At 40.6% G+C, this 22,752-nt stretch overlaps 1 protein-coding gene across 2 annotated transcripts in view; it reads right to left on the bottom strand.

Moving 5' to 3' along the window:
- nav3 (neuron navigator 3) overlaps positions 1-22,752 on the bottom strand; it is a 277,797-nt gene that overhangs the window by 77,209 nt on the left and 177,836 nt on the right. For both annotated transcript variants that reach the window (XM_084711111.1, XM_084711112.1), the window contains exons 11-12: positions 9,654-10,070; positions 6,942-7,061 (exon numbers count right to left, since the gene is read on the bottom strand). In XM_084711111.1, the coding sequence (XP_084567237.1) occupies positions 6,942-7,061; positions 9,654-10,070 (537 nt within the window). The remainder of the gene's footprint in view (positions 1-6,941; positions 7,062-9,653; positions 10,071-22,752) is intronic.

Below are 22,752 nucleotides of genomic sequence, written 5' to 3'. Positions count from 1 at the left end.
TATCTTGTCACACTGAGCTTCATGAACACTGGTGATAAAAAACATAAACTCCCCAAACTGTAAACAACAATTAACTCACGCAACTTAAAGTCTTGTTTGAGTTTTATAAAACCAACTGAGTTAAATTACTTCAACCTGGGAAAACACAAGATATTAAGTTGAACCAACAACAGTATGATTTATTGTAAACAGTTTGCATACAAAACATTGAATGTGCACAGTAAATAACTTGAGCTGGTTCAACTTAAAAATCTAAACTTGGGTTGAATAATTAGTTTAAAGCCATATTTGTTTTTGTAAAAATATTTAACTTAACTTGAGGAAACATAATAATAATATATTTAAGATATGACATTGAAACAACAACTTATCAGTCACACTGTCAAACATTGCAAACAAATTTACATTTTCAGTCACTACTTGTTAACTCTCATACAATGCATGATGGGAAGTCTGCTGATATGCTATGCCTGCACTCTAAAAATAAACATTGCTTCAACTGTTAAGAAAGCAGCATATTTTTGTGTTGAGCATAACACTGCAGCTCTTCTTGTAATTATATTTTTTTATGTTAAATGAACCAAATAATTTGTTTTACTGAACAAGAAATTGACTACAATTCATATGAACATAAAAACACAGAGAACATATTTTTTACAACATATTTTCTTTGTTAAATCAGCTATAAATATACATGCTAAGTGCACAAAATGTGTTGTGAATTGGTCTTAATCTATTAGGCTCTAATGGCTTTATAAATTTAATGAAATTAACTAAAAAAATGAAAAGTTACTGGTGCAAAATAAAAAAAAAAGTCAATCATATAAGCAGAGCTTCTACATGTTTCAACAAGTTAAATTTAAGGCTTTTAAAGACCTATTTAAGACGATTAAAAATGCAAATTTAGACCTATTTCATGTAAATACTGGCAAATGATGTACAAAGGTTTTTAGCAAAGTCTGAATCAAACAACATGGTGTAAAACAGCTCAGCTGTACTTATTGCTTTTTTATATTTGATGTTAAACTATCATGTGTAAAGTCCACAAGCTGCTCCAATAAATTCTGGGCTGGCACATCAGTGGTTATTAGTTCCATGTTGGCTTCATTTGATAGACAAGACAATATTTTTTCCCCAAAAACACATTTGAAAGTGAGACTGAACAATGCAACTTTAATAAAGTAACAGTGACTTCATTAATCAAATCTAAGACTTGTCAAAATCACGTTTAAGACATTTTAAGGCCGAAAATTCAAATGATTGGGTTTTAGGCTTTTTAAGACTTCATACGATACAAGAGTAAAGTATTTGTATGAAGGGAATGTCATTTTGACAGTCCTGAACATTTGTGTGGACTCCACACTAAAATTTTGTGTCATGGACGAATTGGGGTTAAAAAGCATAAAAAGGATAAAAAGCACCATCCCCAGTGATGATAAAGATAGTCACATCTATCTGCACTTCTCATCTAATACTTTAACTTCCAAGCAAACCAGAATCACAAAACGTTACTTCCTCTACAGCAGAACAACTTCCCAGGCAACATGGACACCCACATAGGAGATCAGATCAAGAAATAGAGATTAGCGGTATCTACTACCACCTATAGTCACAACAAGCACACATCTCATGTAAGGTTTAGTGCAGCTAACATTAAACCCACACTGTTCTAGCCCCAGATGGTCTCAGTCACCTGCTGGCCACGAGTCTCGATCTGATGAGTCATTTAGATGGATCTCCTCGGGGGCTCGGTTGGTTCGAGGTAAAGCTGCCATGGGAGGCAGCCAGGGGAGTCGTTATGGACGGAGGAGAGCGTGAAACAATAATGAGCCTCATGGGAGCCCAGTTTATGTACACAGACTGACTCCCGCTTTCTGCCTTCCAGGAGCTCTGTCTACCACTGCCAGTGTGGCGGGAGAACAGGGGAGAGGAGGGGTGTGGACTTTTGCAAATGTGTCTTTATGCTTGATTGAGGTGGTGCATTACAAAGTGTGTGTGTGTGTGTGTGTGTGGCTGCTTGTGTGTACTTTCCCAATTATTGCTCATAATTGAGCGGAAATCTAAGAGGCGTAAGAAAAGAGAAGAGGGGGCCATTTTAATGCTCCATAATTCTTTCCTTTACTGATAAAAAAACAATAATTACACAGTTCTGCTTGGTGAACAAATAATTTATCCCAAGCTCCACTTCAGAGGCAAAACAGCAAAATACTCTTTTTGAAAAAGTTTTGTGACCAAAACAATTATGAAAAAGCTGTTATACGGCACGTATAAACAGTAGAAGTCATTGAAGATGTTTCTGTTTATGCACACTTGTTGCAGCCAATAATTTCTGTCAGAATCAATTATGTGTGGCACAAAGCGCTACCCACCACTTTATATCCACAAAGACAACCATATGTCACACTAACATATTTTCAAAGCAGCTACACTTGAGGATAATTGCAGAAACTACACTAAAAGTCCATTTTTGATTTAGAAGATTTTCTTCTTAGACATTTCTTGGTTCAACAATCATACAAGGACATATATATATAGAAGACTGCAGAGACCTATATCTACACAGCAAACCATGATCTGGTTTACAAAGAGATCTTAGCCTGATCTTAAAGGATTGTTAATTGTTGGCCTTGGGTTGGTAGCATCAGTACATGTTGATATTTGACAAACTGGTCAATCCAAAGTGTCAGTATTTGATGCTGGACCTGGCCAACCCAAAGTGCCTGTGGTTGACAACCTGGTCAAACCAAAGTGTTGGTATTTGACAACCTGGTAAACCCAAAGCCTCTCTATTTAATGACCAGACCTAACCAGCCCAAAGTTATATATATTTGACAACCTGATCAACCCAAAGCATCAGTGTTTGATGACCTAGCCAACTCAAAGAGTCTGTATCTGATGACTGGACCTGGCTAAGCCAAAGTGTCTGTGTTTGACAACGTGACTAACCAAAAAAAAGACAGATTTCAAAACTTAAAAGTTTGTCAACTTAACCCCATGCTGACTCAAAACTGAGGACCATGTTTGTAATGAAAAGCGAAGAGGACAGCAACACACTGGAAACAGAGCAGTGACGACATTGCCACATTAAGAAGCCACAGCATCTGAGCTGTGCAGGTCTGCAGTGCACTGACATTTCATGATAGTGGAAGTTTTTTCTCTTACACTCCTCACTGACTTTTCCCTGTAAAATAGCACTGCAGGCGTTGAGTTCTTACAGAAAAACATTTTCTGCTTGAGTGAACAGTGCTGATTAGTTTGACGTGGTGCTTATATGCAGTGTAGCCACGAGGCTGTCAGGTTCTGTCTTGTGGGTGAGGTCTGAGTCATACTTTATCTTTGATTAAAAATCTCTGACTCTGAAAACCAACAAGTTCATATTCCTTCTCCACAGATTTACATTTAAATGGCATTTGCTGAGTACAACAAAAATATTAAGTACAACACTTCTCATTACTCCAGAATACCATCAACTGAGGAATATCACCAACTGAAGAGCCATAATCAACTACTTACAGCACTATTCCTGGTATTCCTTCAACGTTTTCTCTTGGATAAAGGAACCAAGGTAAAGCAGCAATTGAGTAGAGATGCAAGAAAAACTACAATGACTGTGATGCTAACTGCCAGTTACAGCAGCAGTAGAACGTATCTGCTTCCTACTCTAGTTATTTTACAGTGATCATGGTTGACACCAGGGCAGGAGAAACTACACATCCTCACACATTTGACTCAATTACAATCTAACAAACATGCTTTGCTGGTGTTTGTTGTTCCTGGAATGCCAGCGTGTGCGTTTGAAGAGATGAAAAGTTCTTCAAAGTCAGCAAACAGATTGTTTGAACTTGGGGCTGATCCGCTTCTCATTTCACTTAAAGCCAGGGGGGTTATGGGGAAAAGAAGGCGGATGCTATTGGGATAAAGAGGGAGCCAATCACGAAAGGCAGATCCTGTCCTACGGAGGGAGCTAAAGCCGGGCAGAGGTGTGAAGCCTGGTGAGCAATCGTTTCGGAAATGAATTTCCCCCCCTGAGCTTTGTCGTATGTCAGTGGGAAGTGACAGCTCGGCTTCTGACAATCACACATGTCAGAGGGAGGCAGGGGGAAGCATTAAAGCTATGTGTACTTTTGTGTGCGTGTACATTCATGTGTTTTTTTTTTTTGAGGAAGGAAGGAAGGAAAACAAGGTTCCAGAGTTCAGATTCTGATCCAATCGGGAGTTTCTCGCCTGCAGACATCTTAAGGGGAAGCAGGCATCAATATTTCCTCATCATCCCAGAGGGCCTGAAGCGCTAACACAGACTTAGCTGGGAAAATCTGCAATTTTTTGATTTGTGTCAAGGCAAGGTAAGAGACACTTTAGGCAAAATATTCAAATGCAGAGATAAAACACGTGCAGGGTGAAGCTGAGACTTGCCAAACGGAGGAGACAGTTCACAGGGTTCATATTTATTCTTGTCCCGTCCGTCCCTTTGCCTGAGTGTCAAAGCCTGACAGGCAGATCCGTCTGAGACTGACAGGGGGCAGGTTAATCGCCTGTTCTGAACCTCCAGTCAGGTCTAGCATGTTTTGACGCTCGATCGATCACAGATATGATACGACTCACCCCTGGCTGATGGGCTTGACTGACTGTCATGACAAACATGCTTGTGAGACGGAGTACATAACCTAGACAGCTTTTCCTTCACAAAATTAGTAGAATCAACTAATCTTTTCTCATTAACTTAAATAATCAAGTAATTTTTTTCAGGATAATTAAACTTGAAACTGATTTTCAGAACACTTAAGAATTTATAAAGAGTTCTTCTAAACCTAAGTATTTTAATTTGAAATGATGCGTTGAATGAACTCATTTAATTGGGTTTCTATAGTAACACGATCGGCATATTAACAGACTTCCCAGCATGCATTGCTGGAGCACTATTCATGGGTACATAAGTATCAGGACTGGGACTAAATCAGACCAATGGAAAAAGGAACTCAGGAAAAATAGTCCAAAAATGTCTCTAAAACAAACAAAGGTAATGAGCGATGGAGGGGGTGTAACTAAAGTATAAGGGGCGGGGCTAACTTGCACCACTGAAATAGGAAATCTCTGCTGAGACCAATGATTCCTCCCACAAGAGTCTACAGAAACGGTTCTCGAGCTATGGAAGGGGCGTAGCTGTTGGGGGGGCGGGGCATAAGCTACTAATGAAAAGCGAACTCTGCTGAGTGCAATGATGCCTCCCACAAGAGTCTACAACGATCGGTCCATGAGTCTGGTCATGTTACGTGGATCTCTTCAGCTTACTGAACATAGTTTCTTAGGTACAACTGAATTAAATTTATCTGACTAGAAAAGTTAATTTGTTTTTAATCATTACAAAATTACCTCAACTTACCTCGACTATTAACAATCTTAATATCAACAACATAATGTGGCTTTATGTGTATTTGTTTATTTACTCTAATTTTGTTGAGTGCTGTCGGCTTAGAGTGTCTTTAACAGCACTTTACTAATCTAAAGCATTCAAACAAAAGCCTGCTAATTCTTGAGAGCCATATCTGATTGCTTTTCAAACTTCTCACTCCTCTAAACAGTGCCTGCCACTCACTGAAGTCTTGGCAGAAGTTGAAGTTGCGACACTGGGAAATGTCACTGCATCAGTCGATTCCCAGCAGCCCCTCTGAGGGCCTGTCATCATGATCTTAGCTTGACAGCTTTAAATCGATAGCACAGCTCTCCTTTTCACCTCATTTAGTCTTGGATGTCCCTGCAGTAGGGGGATGCCCTGAAAATCAACTCTGAAGGACGTGAACTTATTTCCTAGTTTTTATTTGAGGACATATGCTTTTTTAAAAAAATATTTTTTATGAGCAAACTAGATATGTTCAGTGTAAAGTAGATAACGTATATTTGCTCCATATCATCATTTTCAGGCTGAAGGCTCTTCACCTTCTCAGTACTGAATCATTTCCACCTCTGTCATATCTTGCTTCAACTGAAAAAAAAAAATACACCTCTATATTTTTTCTTATCTCCCGTTTCTTCTCCTAACACTGTGTGAATAAAATCAGACACTCTGGTCCTGACCTCTGTTCACCTCATGATGAGTGCTGTGTTATGTCAGTGCTCTGAAGCTACTTTTACAGAGCTATTCACGAAATCCTCTATGCAAGTGTAGGGACGAGTTTCACGTGGTGGGAATTTGCAGGTGCAAATTAGCAAAAAAACTAAAACAAACGAAACACACAGGATTCACGTTGTAATTACATTCTTTTTCTAACTTTGCGCAAGGCTGGAATCAATTCAGCTCATTTCACTAAGACTATACTGTTATCACACTATTGGTTTTAGCATTGGGGCCCTTTATTTTGGCCGTGATGCCCCAATAACTTTGTATTTCTCAAATGCCAAAGTATCCATGCTCTAAAATGACTTAATTCCCAGCCTGTTAGCGCACCAATGTACCAGTTTCTTTAGTTTAATCACTAATGCTACTTTGCATCTGAGCTTGTTAGCTAGGTAGTGGTCACACAATTTACTGGGCACTTACATCAACTCCACTTAATTTAAGAGGATGTGCCTGCAGTTTCTGCTTGAGAAAGTTGACACAACCTTTCCGCCGTTCTCACCACAGTGCACCGGTTTTCTCACACATACGCATCACTGGCTGCACAGCACAGTCTGGTGGCTTTGCCCTTGCAAACATTTACCTGCCTGAATGGCAGCAAGAAAAACCACTGAAGCTTATACAGTCCAACTTACTTCAGAGGAAAATCCGCTAAATGCCAGAAACATGTAAACTGGAATATGAAACCTGCGTTGTATGCAAATCTGAATATTTAACAAAGTGCTTTCATGCATCCGGTGTGTACTGTGGAAACTAAACTCGACCTGGGTGCGGTCCACACATCAGCGAAGCAAAGCAGCACCGTATGATTGACAGACTCCATCCTTACCTGTCTATGTCGCCCTGAACCTCTTTGCTCCCTCTCTGGGATATTTCTCGAGAAGAAGCCCCGTCCGAGGCTCGGCCTGTGTTCCGTGCATACAGATGGAGGCCGCCGTCTGTGAGGTATCTGTGAGAGGAGAATCAATTAGAGGAAGATGCCCAACCTCAGTTTGGCATAAGAAGTCTGCAGTATTTTCTCTCTTTTTTTTGATTAATGTAAAGCAAAAGATTAATTAAAGTAAACCAGTGGAGAGAATACAGCGTCTTGACTGATTTACTGATTAATGAGCACTGTTTAGTGCATTTTTGTGAACTCACAAAAAAGCTTTGTATATCTGTGTATGTGGCAGGGAATTAGTGTTAGGATTTGGTGCTACAGCCAGAAAGCTATCAGACACGGCTGATAGGACATGGAGATCATTAGTGTTTAGCTAATTACGCTAATAATTCAGCTAATCACCTATCCCTCCCGACGTGTTGTTACATTTTCTGTCCTGACACGTCTTTAATCCTACGGATGCTTTACTCCATCACTCCTCGCTCAGCTTCTCCCTGAAACTCTTTTTGGGAATTTTTAAGTGCATCGATACCAGCTGGAGTGTGTGTTTGTGCCTGTGTGTGTGTGTGTGAACTGCATTTTCAAGACAGCTCCCCCTCACTCAAGGCATTTACAGCTATTGAGTGACTGAAGGTCAGAAGCCCACACACACGCTGTTGTGATGTTGTTGTGACTTATCTTTTTTCATTCAGGTAATCTGTCAGTGTATTGAGGTGCTTTCAAGGTTCACACTAATGCATCATCTGAACGTTCCCCTTCGAGGCATGACAAGCCTGTGAGAGCCTCGGTGGGCATCAGCAGGCGATTTGTATTAATGTACACAGAAAGATGGCTAAGGCCTTGGTGACTGTATGAATACACAGCTAACCTGCATTGCAAGACTCAATGAAAATGTGTGACTTGTAGTCGTGATCTTTTAAAACATGGCCTTTAAAGTGGCATTTCAAGGAGTATTTGATGTAGAAGGCCAGTCTATATTAAAGCTGATAACTCCTGAGCATGAACATGAGGGGCTTTTAAAATTGTAAGAAATGTGTTTAATATCTACCAATTTTGGTTTGAAGGCAAAAAGTGCATTTTAACCACTTAAGATTAAATGTAGGGAGACACCTGATAGGTAACTCAGCACAGTACAAAGTAAGACTGAGTTCAGGTGGTAGATTATGCCTACATACTTAGTTGAACCTCAACCAAACCAAATCCTGGTGGATATCTAAAGCAAATGTTAACACTACTATTAACCAAGTTTAACGTAATTTGCTAAAAGCTAATGGGTCCACATAACACATGAAATTTAAGTACAAGATTCAACTTTACACACAAATTTTCAGTCAAATGCTGATATAAAGGCCCCACCACCAAAATTCTGTACAAAGGTTTAGCACCTGCTGTTCCTCTCACATTGATTGACAATTGACCCTTCCTAAGCACCGCCCCTATTTTGCTCTATGTTTCAATAACAGTTGAGCAAACTACTTTGATACCTCAGTCATCTTTCTCCTTTTCCTGTCAAAGCGACACATCTTAATTTAGCTGATGTTGTAATGCTAGCTAACTAGGGAGCTAATGTTAGCAAAGTGTTTGTAAACTAGCCAGGGAATGATTGATGAAATGATAGAAATATATGTCTAAATATATGTCACTTTTGCAGGTACCCCCAAAATTTGGTTGTCTTATCAACATAGACAAGCCTAACACATGGCATATCAAAATACAGGAATGGGAAGGTACCAAGCTTGCTGAACTGTCACTGGAAAACAGAGCAAAAAAGGGCGGGACTTATGAAGGGTCAATTCTAGGCTAGTAGACAGTTGGTGGCAGTAATGTGCCAAGAAATAGCAGCAATGCAACAACTGTAGAAGAAGACTGTTAGCAAGCAAAAATGCATGAAAACAATGTGCAATTTAATATATTTACAAAAACTGACTTTGCAAATTCTTCATGAGGAAGGACATGCACTAAACATGTTAGTTAGACCTCAAGGATACACATAATGTGTTTTGGTGAGTAACATTAAAGGACCAGTGTGTATAATTTAGTGGTGAGGTTCTAAATTGCAACCAGCTGCATACCGTGCGCTCCACCCTCCCCTTCCAAACATGTAGGAGAACCTACAGCGGCCGTGAACAATGAAAAAAATGCGAAAGGCTCTCTTGAGAGCCAGTGTGTGGTTTGTCTCTTCTGGGCTACTGTAGAAACATGCCAGTACAACATGGCAGCCTCCATGGAAGAGGACCTGCTCTCTGGAGATAGAAAGGGCTAAATCTAAGGTAACAAAACACAACAATTCTTATTTTTGGGTGATTATCAGACTAATCACACTAGTGAAAATAATATATTCAATTTCTTGCCAAATTCTGCCACATTCTCTAAACAGCACCCTTTACACACTGGACCTTTAAATATAAACATAGTTTTGTTTGTTTACAAGAAAACTCCACAGGGTACCTTTAACACAGGTTAAAGGTATTTGTCAGGTATGATCAGCTGAGAAATGCACAAAATGCTGATTCCTCATCTCATGTCAAGCTTTTTTCACTTATATATGTGAATATATCTGTAATTAATGTGGTCAAATTATTGATTAGGCCTTTAAAGCAGGAAATCTTGATTAGTCAGTGCACCAGAGGAAGCTAACATGCTCAGCACTCGTCATCCTACCCGCTGGTGATCTCATCCATCCGGCCGTTCTTCCCTAGGATGTCCCCATCACTCATGTACCCTGCCACCTCCATCTGCTTCCCTCCTTCCAGCCCTCCTCCTCCCTTCTCCCCCTGCTCCGCCCCCCTCGCCCCTGCTGCTGCTGCCGCTGCCGCTCGCCTCAGGGGGGCGCCGTACACAAACCTTGAGGGGTCCGAGTGCCCGCTGTAGCGCCCTGTGGTGGTGCCAGCGCTCGTCGTGCTCGCCCTGGGAGCAGCATAGCCGCTGGGCATTGAGGGGGCATCGCCTGCCTGAAGACGCGGGGTTTGTGTTTGGCCCAGACGCCAGGCCATGGGGGAGGAGCGTGCGGTGAGGGCTGGTAGACTCCGCCCATTGACCTCAGTGGTTACTGTAGTGTCGAAGGTTGTTTCTAGTGTACTGTGGAGACAGAGGTGCAGAGAAAGGAAATAAGAGAATCAATTCAGACTCTGGACATGATTATCAGACTGGTATTTTCTGACAGTTACTTCTTGGTATAGAGGATCTTGGGAAATGTGCCTCTAATGGACAAAGGACATTGAAGACATCATATCAAGTGCATTCCTCTGCGAAGGGCGAATCATTCAGGTGAAAGGAAAGTCATATTTTAAGTAGAGAGCTGTCGACATCAGTTAAGTGCCACTCCCTTCAAATCACATGCGGTTTCCTCTAACATTGCTTTATGTGTGTGTGTGTGTGTGTGTATGTGTGTGTGTGACCTTCCTAAAGTGCTGTTTCTTCGATTGTGTGAACTTGTGAAAGCTCCCATGAGAATACATGTCAGATTATCATGGCATGTCACGTAGAGATGGAGAGAGACAGAGATGTGTTTCCATCAAGTGTACTTTACAAAAACTTTTGAAATGTCACACAAAATAAAATGTGAATCAGATGCATCTGCACCAGCAGGGTTAAAGCAAGAAAATAAACCTCAGAAATGTCAGGAAAAACTGTTAATGGTATATTCAACAAAACAAACAATTCACTTTGCAATAAGAAAATACAAAACTGGAAGAGTGCACAGAGTAGAGTGCAGATCCCTGCCAAGCGACAGATGGTGAAGCACCTACTGCAATGCCACCACAATTAACATGACCCCCACATACACTGTCCTGAGTTAAAACAAGATTTCAAACTGAAGCAGCTGTTGATCACTTGTGGTCCCTAGTGGTCAGTTATGAAGAGTGAGAAGTCAGCTGTCAATGGTCACATAAAACAGAGCAGTCAAAAAATAAAAATACATCGTCGAAGTTGTATGTCTTCACCAACCAGTCAAGTTACAGTTTACATCCACGTCTGTCAAGACTCCTATGATGTATGTAATGAAATTAAATAATTTATAATGAAATAATTTCCAGTGAGAATCATTCTGCCACCACTATTTTTTAGAGAGGAGTACAGATGACTACTAGAGCTGAACATTATGATGTCACAGTGAGGTTGACCTTTGACCCTTTGGATATAAAATGTCATCATCTCATCATTTGTCAATAATTATTTATTTTGTCATTTCCAATAAGGTTTTCTAAACAGTTACATCACCATTAGAAAAAAAAAATCGTGGGATGAAAATGCATCTAGAGGAAGAGAGATCTGTGAAAGAGAGAGAAAAGTGTGAGTGTGAGAACAAGTGAAATGTTCGCAAATAAAAGCAGCCAAGACAAGGGATGAAACCTGATGGAGGGAGACAAAGAGGACTGAGTCACTCTCCTGACTGTCCTCCATTAACCCCACAGCAACCACTGCAGCCTGTTCTTTCCTCTAATGTTGTCAAAAGGACCTGCACCTGTCAACAACCGGACAACACACAACTCTCGTCTTTTAAATGACGCCTTGCTAGATTATTTTTTGCAACAAAAAAAGCAAAATCTCACTTGATTTCTCTAAACTGCAGAAGAAACTGCATTAGGATGATAGAAGTGCAGAGAAATAATCTACTCATGACCACTCACAGATCCAGCCCTGCATCTTGATGTGTATCTGGACGCAGAGAGCAGAGGACGGCAGCAGAGGCACCTAGCTTGAGCTCTCTCTGCTGGGAAAAAGCGAGCACTGCATTCACATGGTGAGAGAGAACAACCCTGACATGAACCTCAAAGCTTTGTGTCTTTAAGCCTAAATTGCCGCTGTGTATTTTAGTCACAACCATCCCTGTGTAAACAAAATAATGATGGCTGCATATATATCATTTATATTGCCATGGAAACAAGACTTACACATGTAGTAGCAAGTGTAAACAGGATTAAGGCTTTAAACTGCTGGCACAGATGCTGACGCTATGATAAACTGACTTCACATTTGATTTTTACAATATCAGGATGTTTCCTTGCTAATACGTTGTAGCATTAGCAGTATATTCATTCTAATGTAAATACATTCATTGTTTGCCAGTTCTAACTTGAATGATTTGCAGATGCAGCCAACACAATAACACACAATTTGCTGAACAACTGCTGTAATATTGCTTGTAGAGAATTCTGTTTAGTTAAAAAAAAGAGCATTATGTAAAACCCTAGCATTCAAATGTAAATTATAAAGGTTGATAGGTCATATCAGCTCATCCCTCCTCTCCCATAAACCTAGGTAAACAAAACAGACAGACTAGAAAAGTCCAGAAAAAGTTGATCTCCTCTTAAAAAGTAAGAGAATACTGACAACCAGATTTCTTGAAAAATATGTTCTCTATTAATTTTCTCTAAAATAAAACCCTACTTAATATATGATCTACGGTTGAAGCAAGTTGTTCAGCTGTCTGTAAATATAAAGTTAAGATCGTTATCCTGAAAACAAAAGCCCACTGCTCTGAAAATACACACACTAGAGTTGGCATTCAGTGACTGTCTGCCAGACTCCATTAACATATTTCTCAATTTAACCGTTATAAACATCTACTCCTTCTAAAAGATTAGTAATCTTTTTTTTACAACTCATAAAAGGCACATACTCCCTCAGCAAACATTCAGCATCAATTTTAATTCTAATAAATACTCATTCAAGGAAAAGATAAGTATATGATGCTGCAGCTGAAGAGGAGGACAGCAGCTGGATATGTGGGATGAGACGCCTATTTGGATGCCTGCCTCTGTACACTGGCCTTCATTAGGTGACAAAAGCAATGACATCTTGAAGCAGCGTCTCACACATCTCAGCAGTGAGAAAGGTGTGAGATCAGCCGTGTCTGTGTGTGTGTGTGTGTGTGTGTGTGTGTGTGTGTGTGTGTGTGTGTGTGTGTGTGTGCACAGAGTGAGAAAGGGCAGAACACTGCACCCCTGTGATGCCAAGTGCCAAGATGAGAGGGGCAGTGATGCCAGCCATATTCACAACGCATCTCTATCAACACCTCCTGAGATTAACCACACACACACACACACACACACACACACACACACACACACACACACACACACACACACACACACACACACACACACACAAAAGCTCAAAGACACACACAGTGCCATGTACCAAATAGCCAAACGAAACAAACAAAAAGAAAAAGAAAAGCCCAGTTACTTATCTGACTGGCAATCAAAACCGAATGTGGAAATACAGAAAACAATTCTCCACGGTATGGAAATCAAAATCATTTAACCATTCGTACACAATGTAGCTTGCTAAATCAGCTTATCTTTATCTCCAGGCAGCAGAGAGAAAAAAAAAGACAGATAAACTGAGGGAGACTGTGTGTGTGAATGTGTGTAGGTGTTGAGATAAATGAGCATGCAAACTGAAGGATACGGCTGAGCAGCAAGTACAGGAGAGATGCTAAGATATTTTACACATCAAACCTACCACATACAAACACGCAGGTTCAATTAAAGGGATAGTCTAGATTATTTGAAGCGGCGCTGTATGAGGTGCTTATTGATAGTCAGTGTATTAACTGTAGATGCTTGTCGGCATGCCCCAATTTAGAGGACGCAGGGGGAGCACAGTAGCAAGGCAATGTACTGCTGTGGATACAGTCAGCAACAAAAGGTATTTTAGCCACTTAAAAAAGGTCCACCTAAAAAACTCAATATAATTTTAAGTATACGCTTCATTTAGAATATTTCAGCTGCTTTACCTTACCACCAGACAGCCTTTTTGGACAGTGTATAAGCAAAATATAGCCTTCTACAAACCAACCAAACTACATAAGTGAAATCAGTCATTTTAGCTCGCAGATCACAGGAGATGCTCTTCTGCTGCTGCCTCGATCTGTTAAATTGTTTGTGTTATTGTGTGACTTTTGATGACTGAGGCAGCAGTAGACCAGAAACACCTTCATGTATTGCAAGGTAAAATTAGTGATTTCACCTATGGAGTTTGGTTTGGGAAAGAGCTATAGTTGGCTTATAAAAATGGTGTGTTTCTATCAGCAAAATCTGCCTGATGGCTAAATAAAGCAGTGAAAATATTCTAAATATAGTGTACACTTAAACTGATGTTGAGTATTTTAGTTGGACTTTTTTAAAGGGACAGTACACCCTAAAATCCTATTTCTTTCTATTAGACAGAAAGTAGTTCCAGTAGATTCTAAAGTAGTTTCGATAGATTCTACTGCAGAAAGAAAGTAGTTCCTACATGAAACTGCTCACAACAAGGTGTGTGGATTTTTTTGTGTGACTGGCTTATGATTTTTGGAAACAGACACTAGCTTAGAATTCTTCAAATATATTTTTTGGTGCTTGGAGCAACACAGGACTTGTGCCATTTAGCCCCATTATATTCGAGAGATGTTTTTTACTTTGGGGTGAACTGTCCCTTTAAGTGGCTAAGCAGTACATTGATTAACTTCCGTTCTGGGGCTCCTCTTTGCTTCTCCTAACTGGTGGTCTGTAGACCGGCATGCTGTAGGTAACTGACTGTTGATAAATAATCAAATAATCTGAACTAGCCCTTTAAAAAACATGACATAATACATTCTAAAACGCATGATCGACTACATATAACATCAGTGTAATGTTGTCAAATGAACTATTATTGTCATAAATCATTGGTAGCCTCACAAGCACCGCGAACGTCATTATGTTTCAAAATTAAGACCACATTTCCCATAAACCCCACTGCTTCATGAGGATCTTTGCTTCATATCTGGTACAAAGCAGAACTGAAACCAAAATAAATCCTAACAGAGGGAGACTATCTTGTGTTTAGCCAAGAGCTCAGTAGGAGAAGAATCCATGTTGACAGCAGGGGATTGGTTATTGCTGAGCAATGATAAATATAAATACACTGGAACTTTCTTTCTCCCGCTGCTGCTAATGAGGGCTGAGAGTTGAACAGTTAAACATGTATTTCTCATGGAGCTTCATTCACTGAATGGAATTCATGCAGCACCACTTCAAAGGCTCTCCTCAACTCTCATGTACAATATGAGCAACAGCATTTTTTTTCAGTTCTTTTATTTTTGTAACCATGACCATAGATCCAAGTTTCTAATAGTCACATGTCAAAATACACAACTTGGTGAGCTGGGATGAAAATGTATATTGCAGGTCCTTTGAAGGCAAAGAGTGGGAGCAACCTTTGACAGCTTAAAACAATTTTAAACCTCCAGTCTGATTTTGGGTGTGTAATTATATAGTTATGACAGAAGATGAAAGTTTCAAGGTTAAAGTTTTTAGCAGTTACTTGCTGTCTTAGAAATATCGATCCAAACAAGATCACCTACCAATATTAGACTCCAAAGTTAGAGAAGGAACGATGTTTGAAGTTTTGGTACAGCTTGGCATGACTGGGCTCCTCTGGTCACAGGGTTGGTGGCGACCCGGTGAAACGGTCTGTGTTCTTTTTGGTTAGAGCCTCTACAGAGTAAACTGCTGATGCTCCAGTCGATCCCTCTGTAGGGACTGTACTCTGCACCATAAGCTGAGAGAGCCATGGTAAATCACAGCAAAGCTTTGGTTTGTATCCAAAATCACTCCCTTGCTCACTCATTTACAGCCCCCTATATAACATACACCTTATACTTTATAGTGAGCAGTAAACTGAGATTTCAGGCACTTACTGTAAGAATCACCTCTTTGCATCATCACTGACAGGTGTAGTGTGGCAAGACTGCAATATTCACATCTGCATTGCATTGTGGGATTGTGAGAAATACAGACCATGTACCACATAGTGCACTTTATGTACTGTCGCCCATTAGGGAGTGATTTTTAACACTGGCTTATATTCTGCTGAGCTGTATTAGTTTATAAATGAAAACTCTGAGGAGCTTTGTTGGGAGGCTCAACATTAGAGCACAATTTGTACTTCCTGTATAACGGCAGTTTTAAAACCAACAAGCATGTTAATCTCAACTGAGCATAGAGGACAGATTTACACTGTAATCCATTGCTCAAAAATTGGGGGGGAAAACAACCTCCGATATGGAAAAGTGCAATGGAATGGTTATTTAAGTTGGAATTCCACGTCGGAAACTCAGGCAAGACCCATCTAGCCAGAATTTGCTAACATAAACCCAGGCTTAACAATAAGAAATGCTGACTTGCTCAGGGCAAATAAAAGGTCATTTTAGGGAAGTAAATCTGGCAACAAGCACTTCCAGACTCAGCATGTAGTAAAAAAGAAATAAACAATTTAATCAGCTAAATATTAAAGTATTTTTTCCTGCAAATTTGTAGAAAATGCTCTTTTCAGCCTCTAAAATATGTAGATTTTCCATTTTTCTTATGAAACTGAACATCTTCGGGTTTTAGGCTGATGAAAGACATCATCTTAGACTTTGAAAACTGGGATGGATATTTTTCACTACTCTCTGGCATTTTACAGACTTTGCAGCCCTAGATTAAACATGAAACAGTTACTTTAGTCTGTCATTTGATAACTGTTAACAAATAAAACAATTTGGGGCAAATAAATACTAACTTTGGGTAAGTGGACTTCTGACCCAGACAGGCAAGTGAAAAAAAAACCTTTAACACTGAACCCTGTAAACACACCTGACATCACAGCAGATATGGCAGCGCACACAGCGAACAGTAAGCATTGATTTCTACTGTGTGGTAAAAACTCTGTCATAGCCATTTTCATTTCCAATTAGATGATGATGTTTCAGGATGTGGTACGAGCTCTGACTCAGAAACCTGCCACTCAAACATCAGTTTGCTGCAGGCGTCCATGTTTTTGATTGTAAGCTGGGAATAAAGACTTGGAACTACTGTCTTCCAACTCGCAATGGATTGCACCGTTAGTCAGCCATATTTGGCATGATGTCCATTCATCTGTCATTTATTTTTGTTTCTGGGAAATTGTGCTGATTCAACCAGCAGTGACTTATCAGTTTAAGTTAGCTGTTGTCGACGGTTGTGCAATAAAAACATAAAGATTGCATTTCGAATTGCATTGACATTGAGTTGGATGCATGTTCACGTGAACATGAGAGGAAATAACCATGAGAATTGATGGAGAGGGAATTGCACAACAAATAACAAGAGTTCGATTGTTATGTAAATCATTTACAGGTAGTTTAAGTGTCATCACAGAGTGTTCCACAGCAGGTAAGTATTCCAGCCTTATCGTAGAACCTAGATATCCAGTTTATTCACTTTGTAACTCAGTAGTTCTAATAATGCTTGGTGGGATACACAGTCACTGCTCTGCAGCGTTTGAGGGCAGAAAGCATTGGCATGTGATCTAACATTCCCTTGAACTATCACTGCCTTGTTTTGTATGCATGTGTCATTGTGTGTGTGAATCTGTGTATATGTGCTGTGCAGTATGCATGTGTGTGCACGCATGTAGCACTGAGGCTGACATTGGTACTGGCAGTCGTTAAACCCTACTAGGTTGAGAGCAATTCAGAGTAATTGCTCGCCACCATCACAGCGCAAGATCTTCAGTCTGGACCCTGAGAAAAGCGTCCCCGCCCAACCGCCAACACAACCATCTTTCACACACACGCACACTCCAGTCAGAACAGCCAAGTCACTCTCCGTCTTCCATCAAAGACTGAAAACTCATCTTGTCAAGAAGTGCCTCGTATTACCTTCCTGCAGCTGAATCATGTCACCTCTCCACTCAGTCTGACTGCTCTCACAAGAGCATTGTCAAGGAATGAAAAGTGTCCCACCATTACTCTTAAGAACTAGTCGTTTCAGTAGTTTATGACTGTTTTTGCTATTAGTGTATGGTTGAAATCCCTGCAATTCGCTTGGAATTGAAGCGTCAGCTAAATGAATATTTTTTAAAAAAGTGTGTCTTGCTTCAGAATCCTGTACATGCACGCAAATAGGAAAAACGGCTATCTCCTCACTTCCAAAGCAATGAATAATTTAGCCGGCCCCATTCTCGCTGTATTCCAAATGTAAACACAAAATAAACAAACCCGCCCGGGTGAAGCTATTATGTTCAAAATGTCATCTGGCAGTTGCTGAATCCCCAGGGGACCAGACAGGGATCCCTCAGGCCCGAGCAGACGGGGAGACAAGCAGGGGAGATTTCCGTTTTCACTCTGCTGTGCCAGGTTTGTCCTTGAAGATCACAGCATTTCTTCACACATGCAGCTGCCTCCTTTCCCTTCAAATGTCAATCAATACCGTTTTTCATTGTCTGGATGGAAAAAAACAACAGTGGAGGAAAATTAAATGTGTTTTTTTTGATCAATACAGATGGTCTGCAGGGGCCCCAGCACATCTGGATCGCCGAGGAATGTTGCGGATGTGAACTGAGCTGCTGCGATTGGCTGCAGCATCAAAGCAGCAAGGTCAGTTCAATGAGAAAGGGACACGGTTTCAGGGCCCATGAAACTGTAGCTTAACCACATAAAGCTTTTTCAACTGGGTCAGTAATTTTAGGTAACATTAGCTGCCATCAGCCTCCAGGCAGAACCCATGCCAAAACAACGCCCATTGCTCCGAAAATGCACACCCTCTCTGCACTTGTGAGTTCAGTGACTGCAAGCCCTGTCCGTGGTGCTGAATCTGAAAGGGTTTGCCTTTAATTAGCCATTTTTCTGACCTTAAATTGAGATTTCAAGCAATTACACTGCAGACAAATTTGCGATGTCAGTATACAATCATTTTACGAGAGTTTTGCTTTTCACAGTTGGTGTGTGTTCCTATCATGAGAGTTGGTAGATGTGGATTGAGCAAAAAACGAAAACTAATTGATATGAGATATTAGGGTTAGGGTTATTTTCAGATCAATCATCCTGTAAAAGGTCAGTAATTTTAGGTAACATCAAGTGCCACCAGCTTCCAGGCGGTGTCATTCTTAACAAGGCCCACTGCTCCAAAAACCAACCTGCAGTTGCCAATTAGCCCCGTCCATGGTGTGCAATCAATGGGGGGTTTAATAGGCTATCTGTCTGGTCTTACACCAAACAGCATTTCAAGCGATTTCAATGACACAGACAAATTTCCAATGATGGAAAAAGATCATGAGACCTCTACCTCAGTTTGTTCGCGCCCCAGCCACCCAAGTTGTTAAAAGTTGGCAGACCAAAAGCTCCTTGATATTAATTATTAGATATTAGAGTTAGAGTTATTTTTGGAGCAATGGGCCTTCTAAGCAATGGCTGTTTGTTTTCAGGATAAGGGACTGTTGGACAAATAGGCTATCAACCAAATGCATGAGCCGTCAGACCAATGGGCAGTCCAACTTCAGACAAGCCTCACATTGCTGTGGACCAGTCACAATTTTTAGTCAGTTTCAATCTTATTTCTCTAATGCACATGGAACCTCTGGTTTGTTACAGGGGCCAAACACATAATGATGCAAAACTAATGGAAAGAGCGATAAGTGAGTGACTGAGTGATTGATATTAGTTATTAGATGCTAGGGTTGGGGTTATTTTCAGAGTGATGGGACTTCAGCGCAATGGGCATTGGTTTTTGGGATAATGGGCTATTGGACAAATGGGTTTTCGGTTCAAAGGGACATTTTTTTGGACTATTGGGGTTTTGGAATGATGGGGCATCAGAACAACTGGCAACTATTTCTATACTGCATGTGGAACCTCTGGGTCTTTACATAGTCCCTACACATAATAATAGAAAACTAATGATGGCAAGAACAATTGGTGAGCTACATAATCACTGCAGTAGTAAATTTTACCTAACATGGCAGTGAACTTAGGAACGTGGCTAAAGACTGTATGACCAAGTGACAGGCCTGGTTTTCTAACCCATATTAATGTAGGAAGCCTCACTGTGGTTAAAATAAGATACAATATTTCGAGTTGGTGTTTGGGGTTGTACTTGTATGGAGCTGGCTTTCTGTGCTTCAGGGCAATCAAAAGACAGATGGGTAAAACATCTGTCTTGAGTGAATTCCTTGTCAGAAGTTGCCAATATGCATAAAATGGCAATGCCACACACATGTTGTTCTCACTGGTCATGTGAGAAGTAAATATCTGCAGCCAAATGAAACAGATGTCCCACATTTCACTGAAAACTTAAAAGATCAAGCACATCCTCCATTACAGTGATGACCTTCCCTTGCAGCTTATATAAAAAATGCAGCGGATGTGTGCGGAGTGTGTGTGAGGAGCAAAGGTCTCTGTGATGTGAGGAGCACGCACAGCGGGAGGGGGTCTGCCTCGGGGGTGACAAAGGACAACAAAGATGGCAAAGATGAAAAAAAGCAATTTAAAATTGCAAAATGTTGGGGCACCCTAGTGATCTGGTGGTTGGGGCGGTGAACATGAATCGAATCATCCCTGTTTTGCATCTGATCGGGGACCTTTGTTGTTCTCCATCTCTCTTTTAGCTATTGATAAAAGGCAAAAAAACAAAAAAAACACTTTGAAATAGAAAAGTAATGAAAAATAATGTTAAAACTTAAAGCTAGAACTTTGATGTAATTCAAATGAAAGTCATTGGACTGCCCTCACAAATCTATTTGTCTATGAAGCATAAAACACAGAGTTAGAGTTTTTGAGGTTTGAGGTGTAAACTAGACTCAACTGATATTGTTCAGACTTTGTGTGTGGAAATGCGCTGTGCAGTGCAGAACTCCTCTAGTTAGCTAACATTTTGTGAATGAAACATTAACTAACTAGGTATCTAACTCCTGATGTAGGTTTGCTAGCTTGTTAGCCAGTGCTAACATGAGCTAACTCCCCTAGGAACATCTTTTAACCACCTTCATCAAAACTTGATTGACTTTTCGTACAGATGCGCCTAGAACATAGCTTATGTAAGTACAGGAAACAGGAAATAGAAAGTTGATCAAGGTTCCAGAAGGATCAACTGTTAACAAGTAAAAAAAAGTGAATATTTCTATGTTTTTAGCATAGTTACTCTTGAAGAAAGAGAAAACAATGGTGGCTATTGCTGTGCTGGTGGACTGCATATTCATGTTTTGAGCGCTCCTGCTAGAAATCTGAACACCCAGTCTGCATGAATTTGAAGTATAAACAGATATAGAGGGAGAATCCCAAAGAGAGCGCAGAGAAAGGCTCAGTGATGAATATGACGGTCATGTCTGCTCGAGCGTAACAGTGATTAATTACTTAAGGTGCTTCAAAGCTTCATGGTGATTACAGCCATTTCTTATCCAGGGGAGAGATTAGGACGCTCAGGCCAGGCTTTTTGTCATGGACAGAATTGGTATGCATACTCTGAGGCTATCCTTACATTCAGAATATAAACATGTCCAACACTGGCACACGCTCAGGAGCCCACTTCCCGTCTTTCCACTTAATCTAATGGTTGAAAACTGTGCAGTAGCCAGTGCGCTATTTCACTAGGCCTGCTGCCATCTTGGACCAGCACTTACTGCTTCACCGCTCCAAATCACACACATGCACACACACTGTACTTATGTGGAGGTATGATGATGCATTTTGCACATATTTCATGCCAGCTGTCCTTGTTCGTCTGATGCATGTGAATGAGACATGAAGTCTTGGACCAATCAAACACCTCACATCACAACCCCGTGGGTCCCACCGGATTAAATGTGGTGGTAAGACAATGGCGCTGTATCGATCGTGCCTGGCTGAGACTCCTCTGAGGAAAAAGGAGGCAGAAAACAAACACACACGCACACACAGAACTGCCATCTGTCATGACTGTCGGCAGCCTGGCCACCATCTTCCTCTGCAAATGGGGCAAAACACACAAAATAATAGACTCTGGGAGAAGGAGCGAGAGGAGTCTTGGGAGCCGACATAAACCAATGGTTATCATTTTGTCTTTGCCTGAGCCTCTGTCCCTACGCTGTTAGATTCTCAGTGTTGCCCATGGCTCACAGATGGGACAGTGTTTTAAGTCGCTGGTTGTCCATCAACTCCAGAATGTCATTACACGTGTGCCAGCTGGTGAGGAAGGTGACGCTTGTTTTTAATTAAATTCAGGAAACGTGGAGAAGATGGCATGGTAATAGAGGGAACATCATTAATAGTTGGAGACGTATCTCCCTGTTGGATCAGTGTGATAAACTGCACAGGGTGAGTCAGAGATATCAAAACCAGAACTGCTTTTATTTTCCAAGGACAACGGATGCACGAGGAATCCGACTTGGATAATTGCTGCTGAGACATAAATCTGTGATCACAAAGGAGCATTTTATTTTTGGTTATTTTAAGAGGTTTGGTCGTGACATGTGTGGGTCTTCTTCAAAGTGGGTCTATTGTTTTGGCTGCGACACATTGGGAGGAATTGAACATGCCTCAGATTCAGACTTGCCACACATTACGTCAGTGTGAAAAAAGACTTTGAAACCAGGTCTACATAGGCTGCAGCTCTCAGATGAGATGATCAAATTCTGGTTGCTCTGTTGTTCTTGCAAGAAAAATTCTCTGTTCTCCCCTTTTTCAACAGACTTTTGACACGCATTCTTTACATTTTGCATATTTGCTTGTTCTTGTTAAGGGTCACAGAAACACTAGAATTTATGCCAGCATGCAACATAAACATATCTGTTTCTTAAAGCTGCTATGACCAATGTTTACAGTGGCTCAAATGATTATGTGTAATGTGAAGTGGGTCACTTATTATAACAAAAAATGCAGATAATCATCACCAAACTTTGCAGCATCCCTCAGTCTATGGAACATTTGAACTAACTGAATCTTCCTAAGCCCTGCCCCTTTTTGGTCTGTGCTCCAATAACAATAAAGAAAGCCTGGTACCCAGGAGAAGCATGG

Source organism: Lutjanus erythropterus, chromosome 22 (assembly GCF_056507025.1).
Source record: "Lutjanus erythropterus isolate fLutEry1 chromosome 22, fLutEry1.hap2, whole genome shotgun sequence".
Taxonomy (NCBI): Eukaryota; Metazoa; Chordata; class Actinopteri; order Lutjaniformes; family Lutjanidae; genus Lutjanus; species Lutjanus erythropterus.
This window is presented reverse-complemented; position numbering and strand designations above follow the sequence as displayed.